Here is a 14,897-nt window from a genome sequence, read left to right as displayed (position 1 = left end):
AGCAAAGGAAAATTATACCACCAGTGTTGCTCTAGCAGGTTTATCCACTGATGCTGATTCTATCAGACAGGCAACTTAACAAAGTTGTGCCACCACTGATCTTCCATAATTAACCAAAGGTACGATGGTGAATATTTTAAGGGCACGTGTTATATGAATCTTAGGGAACATTAGAAAACCACTATATCAAAGTATATAAAAATTAAAAGATTCTTCCTAATCAGTTACTGAGTCACAAAGAATGATACCCTCAGGGACTCTTTTTCAGGTTGCAGGAACTTAAGCCGTAGGTAGAGTATATGTTTGTTCTTTTGTTAATAAGTTTAATAGTATTTCTTGTCATTATGATATGATTGCCTTGTATCTTTTCTTACATTCAGCATGTTAACGATTGAAACCTTGACTAAGTTGTGATAACCTAAATGAACCTTTCAATGTTGTTACAAAGTTTTACACAAAATGAAGGAAGCTGTAAATCAAGTGGTTGGGATGCTGTGTACAAGGTGTAGTTATGTTACTAATGCAATTTGTGTTACGATTTTGCATTAAATTTATACTTGGCATTGTAAAACGCTTACTGTCCAAACTACTTTCTGCTGTTTTGTTAGCACAAAAAGAAAAAGGAGGATTTGTGGAGAACTGGCTTAGGGAAGGAGGTTGTATGTGCTTATCTTTGTAGCAGTGCAAACAAAACAGCGTGTTCAGATCACTGAATTTTGAGAAGTGGTGCACCGTTGACTGGGCAACGATGAGGGAGTAAGTTTGCGGTGGAACCAGATGGCCCTGGTATGTGTGGGAAAAGAAGAACTAATTGGACACTACTTATCTCGCAAGGACAGAGCAAGAACCACTGCTTAACAATTATTCTAAAAATAGCATATGTTCAAGGGGTATAAAAGTATGTAACCTGCGCAATAATGTTGGCTCAGCTGCATAATCATATTGATGTCTCTCTGAGTCCTTGCATCGGCATCTTAAGAAGATCGTTCCAACGCGGCCGTGGTTCATCCTCCTGGGGTCACCGCAACATCATGTCGTGCCCCACTCACAGCACGAACAACAGAAGAACTTAATCACCCACCTGGACACCTGGACACCTCTGCCTGTATCCTTCACAGCAATGGCCAGTGCTGTGCTGCAGTCTAACAGGTCCAGCTGAAATCTCAGCCCTGTCACACCGGGTGCTGTACGAGCATCAGCTCAGCTTGGCACTGCCCTCCCTCCCTGCCCCCCCCCCCCCTGCCCCTCCCCTGTGCACCCCCCACGTCTCAGAATCCTTGCCCTCCCCCCCCCTGCTTCCATTCCCCTATCAGGGGCAAGAGAACCAATTTATAATTTGAACCATATAATTCAACTACAAGCAGTTTGAGAAATTATTATCAATAAAACTGCCAATGCTATACACCTTTTAACTCAACAAACTGAACAGATGTGCACTGCAATCCTTCAACATTGTGTGGTTTGGACTATCTTCCAGCAGAAGAGGGTGGAGTATGTGGAAAACTAAATGTTTCTAATTGTTGTTTGGAAATAGCTGATGTAGGTGAAGTAGTTCTTCAATAACCACATACATTAGGAAACTAGCCCATGTCCCAGTTCAAACATGGAAAGGCTGGAATAGTGATTTATGGTCTTGGTTACCTGGAGCACCATGGGTAAAACAGCTTTTATTTTATCTGTTGGGTGCATTTGCAGCTTTGATGTTTTTGCCCTGTATTATTCCTTTCTTAGTTAAGTTAATCTAACATGTTGTATTTAACTTGCAATTCACATCTGTTACTTTACCTGATGGTGTAAAACACATACGTATTGTTCGCCAATCAAAGTCTGCCACTATATCAATCATTTGAACTTTATATAGATAAAGATGTTTTGGTATATATTTAGGATAAGTGATTTTAGGCCTAAACAATGCATGTGCTTTGGACTGGGGGTGTGGGCATCCATTTTCTCGCTGCGCAGATGGACCCCTGACCCAGGCAAATTGGACCACCATTCCTTCCAGCTCTGTAACTTGCTGTAATCATGTACTGAAATTGTATTTTGATGTTGATTCAAATTCTTCTTTTGTTGATTGCTGCCTTAATTGCCATTGTGGTATTTTTTTTTTTGTCCGTGCAAATGTCAATTATGTCCATTCTGTCCTCTTGCTGTTCCCGCTGTCTCCCCTGATACTGTTGTCTCCCTCAGTCTTGTTGTTTCCCCTGAACCCCAGCCATCTTGTTCCTTTGTTATTCCCCTTGAACCCCAAACTACCTTATAAAATGTGTTGGCTTAATAGAATGTTCTGGGCCCTAATGACGCATGCACATCAGGATAAGGGGGGAGCTGGAAAGCCCTTTTCCTGCTGCGCATGCTAATCCCGATCCCAGTTGACCAGAGCTGCAGTGCGGACTTTATCTTGCGGTGTAATCAACAATGGATCACACCTTGATATTAATCTTAATTCATGTTGCTGTCTTTGCCTTGCTAACTATTATTTTGGCTATTATTCTGACATTCATTTTTTGTCCTTGTAAATGTTTGCCATGGAAACGGTCACTACGTCCCTCTACGTCCCATCCCTTCGGGCCTCAAACTTAGTTCATAAGATGTCATAGGTTTATGAAGTTAGTTAGTTTTATATGTCTGTTAAGTTCGTTCTGGTTATATGTCTGTTAGATAAAAATAATACTAGCTAAAATACTGTTAAAGATATTTCCTTGTTACACAAAAATGTTTATTGTTGTCAAGAATACTGTTAGAAAAGAAGAAGAAAAAAAAAGTTATAAAAAAATTTGACGGGTATTTTTTTTATTATTGTAATGCACCTTTTTTAGCCTTTGTGCTTCCTCTCTCCACGACTGCTGCAGCCATGGGACGTGTGAGAACGAAGATGGTGAAGAAAGCATCGCGGGTGATCATCGAGAAGTACTACACCTGTCTGGGCAACAACTTCCACACCAACAAGCGTGTGTGCGAGGAGATTGACATCATCCCACCAAGAAGCTGCGCAACAAGAAGCGGGGTATGTCGTCCATCTGATGAAGTGCATCCAGCGGGGCCCGGTCCAAGGTATCTCCATCAAACTGCAGGAGGAGGAAAGGGAGAGCCGGGACAAATATGTGCCCAAGGTCTCTGCTCCTGATCAGGAGATCATTGAAGTGGACCCAGACACCAAGGAAATGCTGAAGCTCCTGGACTTCGGCAGCCTGTTCCACCTGCAGGTCACGCAGCCCACTGTGGAGATGAACTTCAAAATGCTGTGAGGCACTCTCTAGGGCACTCATTATGTTACTTCTACAATAGAGGTGGGGAAACCGGGTTAACATGGGGTGCCAGTAAAGGGGTTTCATTAATTCATGAAAAGGGGAGAGATGTAGTGTCGCAAGGCAAAGCTGCAGGTCTCCAAGGCTCGTCGTGCCTCTGCCACCTCTGGAACCGCGTGGCACTTCCGGCAGCTCCATGAAGCTTCCCTGCAGGGGCAGTGGCTGGGACCAGGTCCCGGGGAACAGATGCCATCAGATCCGGCACCCCTGCTTTCCACCCGCCACGCTCCTCTCACCCTCGTCCTCGGCTCAGGGAACCCTCTTTGTGGTGATGTAGCATCCCATCCCACCCGCAGGGCGGCGGGGGCGAGCGCCTGAGGAACCCCACAGCGGGGCGCTCCTCGCTCAGCGGGGGACAGTGACTCCGAAAACGCCGCCATCTCTCTGGTTCTGCAGCGCGACTGGGAAGCCGCCTCAGGTGGATGCGGGATGTCTCTCACAGCGACGGACTGCGCTCTGCTACGAGCACAACTGACGAGCCGACCGCTGTGGGACAAGTGCGGGCTATGGCTGCGACAGAACGCGAGCGAGACTGGCAGCAGAGAGATGGAAAGGGAACAGCAGACGTGATGGGACGCTCCTCTCACAATCGCTCCAGACCCAGCGTTGAACCACTCCCGCAACACCCGCAGCTTGCACAGCTCAGTCCCTTTAAGGCAGGTAGGCGGTCACAGCCCAGCCCTCAGGGCAGTGCTCCCTGCGCGCAGCAGCTCACACTTCCAGAAGGTTCCAGATGTTTCCGGGAGGCTCTGCTCGACCTGCGCATGCTCCTCAGTGTTTTGCCATAGAAGGAGGGGATGATTTGCGGAGTCAAACTCTATAGCCCAGAGTTAGGATATAAAGCAGGAACATTCATTCAGCGTATGCGCAAGTGTCAGGTGCCAGGGGGATTGCTCCACCCAACTTGCATGACTAGCAGCAGAAGCACTACGTATTCATAAGCCAAGCTCATATAGTCAGCAGTTTTCATGACATTTATTGACATCTTCATCGTTTTTCTGAGAAATCATTTACATATCATTCCTCCTCTGACACATGCGCTTTGGCTCCCTTAGGTGGTAGGTGAATGAAGGCTCAGAGTTCTCCTCCCCATCTGGTGGTCGTTTCTTGATGAAGTAAGCAGTCTTCCTCAGCGTTTCCTTTTGAACTTTTGCAGCAATTCTCCTCCTTGCTGTGATTTTGCCCCTTCCCCCTGTTTGCTCCTGGTTCTTCTGACTGTGGCCGTGCTCCTTCCTCCTGATTGTTCCTTATCCTGCTGACTAGGGAGATCAGAGCCTGTTTTTCTTGCTGTTGATGTGTGGAATCAAACTCTATAACCAAAGCTAGGCTATAAGGAGGTATGTTTATTCACCACTGGGCACATGGGGGATCACTCCTCTTCATATGCATCGATGAACAGAAGTGTTGGATAATTAGTGAGCAATTACATACATATTCAACAAATTTTCGAGAAATCATTTACATATTCATTGTTTTTCCAGGAACTCATTTACATGCTGTCCCTCCTACTGATGCATGCACAGTTAGTAGCAGGGGTCTCGCTCTGGTGGTTGTCGGGATGAAGTCAGACGTCTTCCTCAGGTTGACCTTCTTACCTTGGCCCAGCTCCTTAACTCAAACCGGTCAACACCAGTTTCTTTGGCTATCCTTCCCCTTCTGGTTGCCCACCTCCATTATATCCATTATCTTGACTGCAGTGATGTCGGTATGTCCCACTGGTCTTTTCACATTTGTATAGTTCTCTTTTGAATTCTCTCAAAGCTTGAGATTATCCTTACTCCACATGTGAGAGGCCCGTATTTACCTGATTCCTGATTTCACTGTGCTCTGCAAAAACACTTAAACAATGGGTAAAATTCAACCCTCATCTACCAGAAGAACCCAAGTTCAAGTTCACCTCGAGGTGGTCCCTCTGTGAGGGCAGGTCTGGCCGTGCAGCCAGCTGCTGTGCACCAAAGAACGGCTCCAGGGGCTCGTGGGCTGCTGGTTGCAGACCCCAGTTCCTGCCCAGCATCGCAGCTCTGGCAGGGCTCCTGTCTTTCCTTGACAAGGCCGCCTCTCACAGAAAGGGCCGCACGGAGGCATGAGGTAGTTTCATCTCAGAGAAAACCATCGCTTTTCTCTGAAGGTGGCTGCATCCGTGTGCATATGGCACATCTGAGTCCCAGCTGCTGCCTGGGTTTTGGAAAGGCACAGCGCTCCGATGAACGTAGGGAAGGGAAGTGGGGATGATGAGCAGCAGCTCCGTAGACACAGCCTGGGGAGCGGGGCGGGAGGGCAGCACCAGGCTGCTGCGAATGGCGGGCGGCGGCGAGCAGCAGTTGCGGCCCAGGTCAGTAGCAGGAGATGAGCGAGAGCAAGTGAGGTGACAGCTAGTGGGGGAGTGCTGAAGCTCCCTGGAAACATCCGTACAGAAGCTGCATTAAATGCCTCGAGAAAGCCACAGTTCCCTGGAGTTTGCGAGTTCAGAGCTATGCCTGAATCCACAGTCTTCCAAGAGGTGACTGAGGCTCTGGTGCTTTAATGTGCCACTCTTTGCACTGCCCCTGCCCTCTCAGCCACCCATTAGTGCCTGGGACTCCTCGGCTGCAGGAGGATTGCACACCAACACAGGTCTCTGGAAGCTCTCCAGTTGTGTCGAGGAATGCAGCTGCCCATTGCCGCTGTCGGCCACGGGGAGCCTTCCCTGGGAGCAGGCCTAGCTGCAGCACCCGGCAGGCAGTTCCACCTTCTGTGCTTGTGCAGCTGCCTTGAACTGCTGGAGCGGAAGAGGCAGCTGAGGACAGGCCTGGCACTGGTCTGCTTGGCTCTGGATGGGATGAAACTGGAGGACCCTCTCTTGCGGCAGGGGATGGTAGAGAGCAGAGTGGCTCCTGGGGGCCTGCACTGCTAAGGAAGGCTGTCTGGGTGTCTATCAGCAGTTGCTTTTGGAGAAGAAACGGGCAGAAGAAAGCTCTCCATTCTGCCCAATGGCGCAGAAGCTGCAGGCAGGCTCCACGGGTCTTCTGAATGAGAAAGCCATGGGAATAGGTACAAGGTGTGACCTGCTTGCTGTGCTGTCACACAGCTACTGAAGTTAATGCATTTGTGACCACCGAGCCAAAAAGTGAGCATTTCAGAGGGGAAATTGCACGTTTGGAACAAGTGGACATGGATAGCTGTATTGATTTACAGAATGACAAAAGCATTGTGGTGGGAAAGAACTTGGGGAAGTGACCTCATCCAGGTCCTGGGCTCAAAGCTGGGCCAGCTGGAGCAGCTTGCCCACGAGGGTGCCAGGACGGGCCTCCATATAGCTGCAGTAGTGCTGGGTGGCGGCAGGGCTGGAGCACCTCTCCTATGGAGACAGCCTGAGAGAGCTAGGGCTTTTCAGCCTGCAATACAGAAGGCTCCAAGGAGAGCTGAGAGCGGCCTTTCAGTACATGAAGGGGACCCACAGGAAGTCGGGGGAGGGACTTTATAAGGGCATGTAGTGACAGCACGAAGGGAAATGGTTTCATCCCTTTACATGTCAGCAAAACATTCTGGAAACGCTCCTTAACCGCACTGTTATCCTGATTCCCTCTATCCCTGTTATTTTTAAGGTGTCATTCATTGAGTCCCGGCACTGCTATGGACTAGCACTGATTGAGCTGCCCCAGTGTCAACTAAGACAATGATCTCCTCCCCCTCAGGTCCCATCTCCTTATTTACCAAGGGCTCCTAGTGGGACCAAATTTTTATTCTGAACCTAAGGCACCTGCCAACTTCTCCTCCCTTCTCCACTGTGGGCAGTTTTTTAATGCGTACTGTCACACACAGAATGTTAAATATACATTCATAAATATTAAATACACATTCATACTGGCTAAACATAAATTGTTACTAGCAAAACCTGTGTATTGCTAATGAATTTACAATCTTTATTTCTAATTTATGTGGTGCTAGATGGCTACGGAGACCAGGAAATGTGTTCTTATGCAGAAACAGCACTCTACTCCAACAATGGGATTCAAAAGCAAGAAGGTTTAGGAGAGTGTTCACTCAAGCACCAGGCAGGAAATCAAAAGTCTCTTGCCATCTGGAATCCTGTTATGTCAGTGTTAGATCACAGAGTTGTCAGATTGTTTGAGTTTGAGTGAACCGCTACTGCATGGAGTCCAACCGCCTTGTGGGCAGGACAGCTGTGACACGCAGCCCTGGGCACAGAGCTCCTGTGTGGGCAGGGCAATCGGGACGCGCTGGAGGAACGGGCTGTGTGGCAGAACGCAGCCCGTGGAGAGGAAGGCGCTACCAAGATTCCGCTCCCTTTGGGTTTCCCAAGCGGCTGCAGGAGATCCTGCTGTGGGTGCATGCAGTGCCTGAGGCAAGGACTCAGGCGTGAACAATCCAAACCCTTAGTTGTGATTTATTGTTTTATTGTATTGATTGATGTAATAGTCTTTGTACATTTCCAGGTTTCCTCTTAAAAAATATTACTTGTAGATTTATACATTTCCAGGTTTTCTCTTGTAACTTTCCCACATCCCTTTACATGTCAGCCAAACATTCCAGAAGCGCTCCTTAACCATTCACGCAGGCGCTTTTCCAGTTAGAGTCACGAGTCATTCCAAGCCACGCGCCCTCCCTGCAGTCAGGGTCGTTATCATGTGGCAATCCCGCAGCTCACTTGGCTTTTACTTCTTCTCTTCTGGAGTTGTCAGTTGTCCTTGGTTCTCAGCATTGCTGTCTCAGGCAGTTTATCTGCTCCGCAGCTTCTGCTGTGAATCGTATTTCTTGTATTCTCACAGGGGCAGAGATGCAACCCAGGGACTTTGTAGACTAAGTAGACTCATTAAAGATGGGAAAAGACCCCTAGGATCATCTAGTCCCACCACCAATCCATCACCACAATGTCCACTAAACTAGTTCAAAACAACAAACATTAAGAAATATCAAGAGCCTTGGGAGAGATCATTGGGATGAACATCTTCATCCAGGGAAGTGCACCGCTACAGAGGTGGGAGTGTTGCAGAGAAAATGGAAGGCGCTGCAGTGACTGCTGTTGGGACTGCAAATACTCAAAGGTTGAGTAGGGCTGCTTCTGAAGGTCTGCAGGCATGCTGGGAACACCAGGCACAGAGCCTGAGCGGATGGGCGGCAGGCAATCAGCTGAGCTTTGCAGGTCCTTAGAGGGACAGCTCTCTTTGTGCCTACTGGGAAGGACTCTGGCAACAGGCCTGCCACAGCTGACTTGTAGCCCCCCGTGCAGCCTGAGCCATAGAGCTGTGCTGTGACACGGAGCACACCGTCCCAGATGCCGTGGTGCCGGCATGCAATGCTGCAGCTGAGGCCTTTCCCTCAGCTCCTTCTCTGACTGCTTCTTTGCTTTTGAAACTGCTCTGGCCACAATGGATTTGGTATGCTTATGAAGCAGTGCTGCTTGCTTCTCCTGCTTCACTTTGGAGATGCTTTTTTGATGCTCTCCTTGGCAATTCTGCGACACAGTAGAGTGAGCTCTGAATTGCTTGGTATGGTTGGATTGCCGGCAGCTTTTCTCTCTGGCTTGCTGTTGTTCCCTGCTCTTCTGTTGAGCGTCGTCCATCCTTCCTGCTCTGCCATGAGAGAGGCACCTGGGACGGCTGCAGCTGTCTCTGAGAGACATTGTTGGCGGGAAGCTCGATGGTTTCAGAATATTCGGCATGGAACTCTTCATCAGACGGAGAAGCTATGATGGATTGTGGGATGTTCCAAAAACTTCCAGTGCTGTTTTGGGTGTCTTTGTCAAGGGAAGCCTGCGAGTCAGAGGCTTCCTTCTTGCTGGATGTCAAGGATACAAGGCCATACTGATGAGTGTTGCTTGGAGGAGGGCCAGCTGGTTTGTGAGGCTGCAGTGTGCGGGCTTTCGGTTCCACTACCAGAGCATCAGTGGTGGATGAGCCCCGGCAAGGAAGGTCCATTTCCTTCAGCAGTCCGCTGAGAAACTTGATGTGCTTGGACAACTCCGCATCAAGTTTTTCCTGAAAGGAACAGCAGTGTCAGTTCCCCCTTGTCTCAGAAAGCACTCTGTTCCCCACATGCTGATGCTTTACGCAGATGAGGGCCAGCACTCAGGCCCATGTCCGGCTGCTTGGAAAACCTTCCTGAGGAGACCAGTGGTGGTCAGCCCAATTGTAAGTCCAACATCAAAACCTACTCTGCCATCTTTGGTGACAACACCCCTCTTCTTCAGGTTCTGCAGGTTGTCCTTGTTGTTGTGGAAGGCCTGCAGATGCGGGTCATGCAGGCTGTTGTATTCTGTGCGCAGCTGGCGGCAGTATGGATCTCCCAGATCAAAATGAGAAGGCTGGTGAAGCTGGAAGAGACATGTTCCAGAGAGTGAATGGGGAAGGAGTGAGCAGCAAAGAGACAAGGACTCTTCCAAGCTGCTCACACACATGGGCTGGCCTCTTGCACACCCAGCTGGAGGAGAAGTACGCTGTGTGCATTTCCCAAATAGACACACCTGGTTTCCCTCCAAGAGGGAAAGCAGGAGAAGGTTGCGCCATCCTCCAGGCACGTCCTGGTCTCCGCATTTCTGGCTGTGCCGGGTGGGCACCTGGTCCCGGCATCCCGACACGCTGCAGCAGCTGCAGGCAGGGCCCCAGCCGCCTGCTTGCCCGGTGCCAGATACGGTGGTGGAAATGGTGCTGGTAAGCTCGTCCGTGTGGAGAGCCCTTTTTCAGAACCTCTCCTGATTGCCGGGCACTGCCATTGGCAAGCCCTGTGTTGCGTCCCTGCTGCGCAGCCAGGAGTGCCCCTGTATTGCTTGGGGCAAAGTGCTGCAGTTCCCACTGTAGAGCAGGTGGCCGCAAGAGCTCCTTAGCATGGGGGCAACCCCATGAAACAAGGCCTTTTTGACGCCATCCTGCTTCTCTCACCTTTTCCCCCAGCTTCGTCCTGCAGAAGACAGGCTTTGTGCCAGGCTGTGTTGGGATTTTGACCCTGAGGTCCAGCAGCCTGCAGCCACCCCAGCCCGTAGGTTTGTGTCACACCCACCGATTGTTGCATTACCATGCCAGCGTCCCCTGCAAAGTTTCTGGCGCGTTAGTCTTGACCACGTATTGAAGAATCTGGTCTTCCCTGTGCTGTTCAGACATCGTGCTGAACTTGTAGTCTGCAGGGTACTGTGGCATTCTCTTTGAGGCTGCATCAGTACAGATGCATTCAGGGTACATGGCACCTCCCCTGCCCAACAAATGCTTTTATGGAGGTCCTCCATAGAGGACCACAAACCGGTGTTGAGGGGAATATTGGTTTTGTTAGGCCATGTTAGGCAGCATGCTGCCATTAACCAATCTATAATAGAATGGTTTTCATCATTGTAGTGGACAGCTGCGTATTTTGCCTTTTTTTTTCAATTTTATATTTTTGCCTTTTTTTTTCAATTTTTTTTTTTTAGGACTAGGATGATATCAAAAGTTAACCTCCTCCAGGATGCGTTTCTCACTGCTGTTAATGCTTCATTACAGAATGCCCAGATGCTAATGTAAGGAGTGATATTTTTGAAAACTTAGATGTGGGCACCTCTCCAGGAAGACCGCTCCAAATTCTGAAACTTTACTTTTGATGTGTATACCTCTCGAGGACTTGTGAGATAATACGTGCATGCTTCCTCAGGAAGACCTCTCTGCATTTGGCGTTTAATAGCTAAAGCTTTTTCATGTGCACCTCTTGGGTAGTGAGGAACTGTGTACCTCTCCAAGAAGTTTGTTTACCTTAGAAAGTGTTGTTTTTAGCTTTTGTCTTTTTGTTTGTTCCTCTCAGCAAAAGGAAGGAGTGATTGGAACAGTATTTACCTTTGCTTGATAGGTGTGTTGTGCCTCCCTGGGTGGGAGTGAGGTGTTAGTTGTGCTTTTGAATACCTCCTCTCTCCCTTGGTGTAGATCTTTTGTGGGTATTGAGAAAATGTGTGACAGTGCCACATTGAGTTGTGAAGATGTATTATTTGAACTTTTGGAAAAGCATGGTGCTAAACCCTCATTAACAGGGGTCGACTGGGCACGGCAGAACTGGTATAATGTGCAGAGCATCTCTGACCGTATTAGTGTTCTGCAAAAGAATGCTCATACCCGAGCTGGAAAAGGGAAGGCATTTATTTGTGCGGTATTGGGCTCTGCTCTGGTTGCAGCCATAGAATTCTGCGACCAGCAGCTTAAAGCAGAGAGCCAAGCTTTACAAGCATTGCATGAATCAGTTAAAGTAAGTCAGGAATTGATAAAAGCTCTGCAAAATCAAATTGTAAACCTAGAAGAGCAAGTAGAAAGAGAAAAACATAATTCTAATCTGTTGCAAATAGCTTTAAGGGAAGTGTTAACGGGTAAGGATGCCAGTGGTACTAGTGCACCTCAAGAGAAAACTTATCCAAGGGAGGAATTGCAAGGTATAAAGGCAAGTGTAGACAAGTTAGAAGCCTCCCCAGCTCAGTTGCGTCCTTTAATAAAAACTGAGTATTCATATGAAAATAGCGAGGATTTAGATCCTCAAATGAACATTAAAGAAATCCCTTTCTCTACTACTGAGCTAGCAAAATTGAAAAGAGATTTTGGCTGCTCTCCTAAAGAATCAGAAAGAGAGTACATATGGAGGGTCAGCCTCAGTGGTGGAGATCAGATACTTTTAACTGAAAAAGAGGCTGAAGGTTATTGGGGACCAGGAGTATTTTTAACTACTGGTAACAGTCGTGCTCCTTGGTCCCTTACACAGAGAGCTGCCTATTAGGCAGGTGGTCTTCATCCCCTAGAAAGGGGACACCCCCTTGCCATTACTGGAACTGTTGATCAACTAGCAGAGAATGTTCAGAAGGCTGCCTGTCTCCAAATGATGTATGACAGGAAGCTGCAGTTACACCATGAATCACCCATGATGTTGCCCATTGATCCTGAGAGAATGACCCCTCTAATCAGGGGGCTTCCAGAATCACTGAAACCCATAGGCATACAGTTGCAAGGAAAGATACAGGCTATGCCTCAGGGAGAAAGAACCTGGGCAGTGTTGGAAGGAACTGCAACCTCTAATCATCTGCAGTCAGGATGCAAAGTATGGACATGGGGGGAGGTTGCCCAAGAGTTAATTAACTATGGAAGAAAATATGGGCCAGTGGTTTCTTCCTCCAGTAAATCTGAGCCAAGAGGAGTAAGGCTTGCAGCAGCCAGGCTTGTCCTCATGTCACCTAGCCCAAAGCTTAATGGAACTGAAAAGCTTTCATGCCCACTAAGAACGGGTAGGCGAAGCATTGATCATAAACGTAATGGTCTTTGGACTCTGGGCTGGAAAAAGGGCATTCCACGAAACTTGATGGATGGACTGACAACAGATAGGCTCGAAATGCTGGTGACTGGATGGCCGACTAGATCTGAGGAAAGCAAAACCCTAGGTCCTAGTTGCCGCTCCAGCACCAGAGGAACTACCAGCGTCACCAGGAAACTAATTCCTTCACCTCTCAAGTGAGCGGGGTGTGAAGGGTGAATGTTAGGAAGCTCACGACTAGCACTGAAGGGACATTATTTGATTTGTTTTCATTATGCATATAAACGACTACCTGTAAACTGGACTGGGGTATGTTATGTTGGAGTAACCCGCCCAATGTTATGCCCTTGATCTCCTTGCAGATCAAGCCTCACAGATGCGGGCAGAAGTACTCCAGCATTGCATTGTTCTGGACTACCTGCTAGCTGAAGAAGGGGGTGTCTGTGGCAAATTAAATGATTCTACTTTTTGTCTAAAGATTGATGATAATGGGATTGATGCAAACGAATTGCTCAAGGTATATGAAAGATAGCACATGTTCCTGTCCAAACTTGGAAAAGCCCAGACCTTGACTTCTTTTCCTGGCTCCCAGGTGGCCCATGGCTAAATGTATCTTATTTTATTTATTGTGTGTTATTGCAACTCTTATGTTTGTTCCTTGTATGATACCCTGTTTTATTCAGTTGTAAACTTGGGCAACATGTGGTATCTTCTATGTACTTTACAACCTCCTCTGCTGATGAAGTGAAACATATCAGGGCAACAATTGTAACCAAGACTAAAGAATCTTTTGTAACATATGAAACTTTTGATTCCCTGCTCCCTCCCTCCTTTACCCTTCTGCTTCCTCTCTTTTTCTCACCATCATGGATCACCACTGCCCAATTTTTAAGCAATCTTTGAGTCACGGGGTGGTGTAAGAGACTAATAATTTATATCATTGCCTCAAAGTTTGCTGATGAACATGTCCGAACATGTCCAAGCTAGTCCTGGGCAAGGGTTGTGAAATCCTTTGTCTAAGGGACAAGCAGATGAGCATGTCCTGGGGCAACGAAAGAGAGAGAAGCTGCAGCTCAGTGGCCGCTTAACACTTTTTTGTGTAGTACTCATCTCCGTGGGGAAATAGCCATCTCAAGAGAAGCTTGCCTGGCAGGCTAGCACTGGGATTTGCCACATAGGAGGATAAAAGAGGGATCGACCGCCATGAGGTTGTGGTTTGGTTGTTGTTGTGGGTTGGTGCTCTTCCATTGGAAACCTCATGAGCTGATCCCTGCTGCAGAACTCCCTCCTGGGCCTGCTGCCTGACACATGCTGCTTTCTCCTGGACCTTGCCGCTCTTTTGAGGTGTCCTACCATCTGAACCCTCACGAGCTGATCACTGTTTGCTGCTTCTACGGTGCTGACTGATGCTGTTCCTGGACTTTCCCCACGCTGCTTCTCCTGTGCTGACCCGGTGCCGCTTCTCCAGGACAGCTGGTTGCTGCTCAAGGCTGCCCGTCGCTGCTGCTGTTCTCCCTGCTTCTGCCGTCCCTGCTCTTCTGCCTTGGACCGTCGGAGCCGCTTGCAAGCGGACTGCCCCTAGGATCCTGGCTGGTGACTTTCCCCGCGTTGTACAAATCCTTGCTTCTTTCCTATCTTTCCTGTCTCTCGCCTTCCCTTCCCCATCACCCTAACAGTGTCCGCCTTCCCCATCTCCCTGGTCAATATTGGTAATGAATTGGTCGGACCAACATCTGAACTGTTGTTTCTTAATCTCACGCTGGGTATATACATAATCTAAGAACCTCATCTCCCTCCTTTATATTGGAGTGTGACACCTCCAATAATTGGTACATGGCCTACTGAAATCATGATCAACACTCCAGTCTTTATTGCTAAGGGGGCCCCTATCATGTCTCTGTGGCAGATCAGGACACCCCCTTTGGTGCCTGATATAATCGTGCAGCCACAGACATCGGGTCAAAGGGTTTGGTACAGGTGGCCAGGGCATGCCCCTGTATAAGCTGAAGTTGACCCAAGACAGGAATAAGGCCTGTATCTTACCCTGGAGGGCGGATCTTCCCCTCTTGGTACCTTTGAAACACTTCTATTACTCCCCGTAAGTCTATGAAATCTGTTGAACATGTATGCAATTGGCTTTTCTATGTAATCAGCTTTTGCTTGTCGGTGTGCAAGTTAGGTGGAATGAAGCCCCTTGGACCCAGCACGTGTGCATTGCTGAATAAGCGCATACGTGCTTTAGAACCTAACTATGGCTTACAGAGTTTGATTCGGCAAGTCAGATCCAAACCCTTTGTTATGATTTAGTGTTTCATTTTATTTGTTGTTCTAATAGCCTTTGTA

At 48.2% G+C, this 14,897-nt stretch overlaps 1 protein-coding gene across 1 annotated transcript; it reads left to right on the top strand.

Moving 5' to 3' along the window:
• The first annotated feature begins 2,837 nt into the window (after nucleotides 1-2,837).
• On the top strand, nucleotides 2,838-3,252 carry LOC136060057 (small ribosomal subunit protein eS17-like). Its single transcript, XM_065754328.1, is given in 2 exon segments — nucleotides 2,838-3,000; nucleotides 3,002-3,252. Coding segments are annotated over 2 exon segments (393 nt in total). The 5' UTR covers nucleotides 2,838-2,854; the 3' UTR covers nucleotides 3,249-3,252.
• The last annotated feature ends 11,645 nt before the right edge of the window (nucleotides 3,253-14,897 follow it).

Source organism: Cyrtonyx montezumae, unplaced genomic scaffold (assembly GCF_038088225.1).
Source record: "Cyrtonyx montezumae isolate F1298 unplaced genomic scaffold, pur_monq_1.0 scaffold_9, whole genome shotgun sequence".
Lineage (NCBI taxonomy): Eukaryota > Metazoa > Chordata > Aves > Galliformes > Odontophoridae > Cyrtonyx > Cyrtonyx montezumae.
Note: the sequence above shows the minus strand (reverse complement) of the source record. Positions and strands in the feature narration are given on the sequence as shown.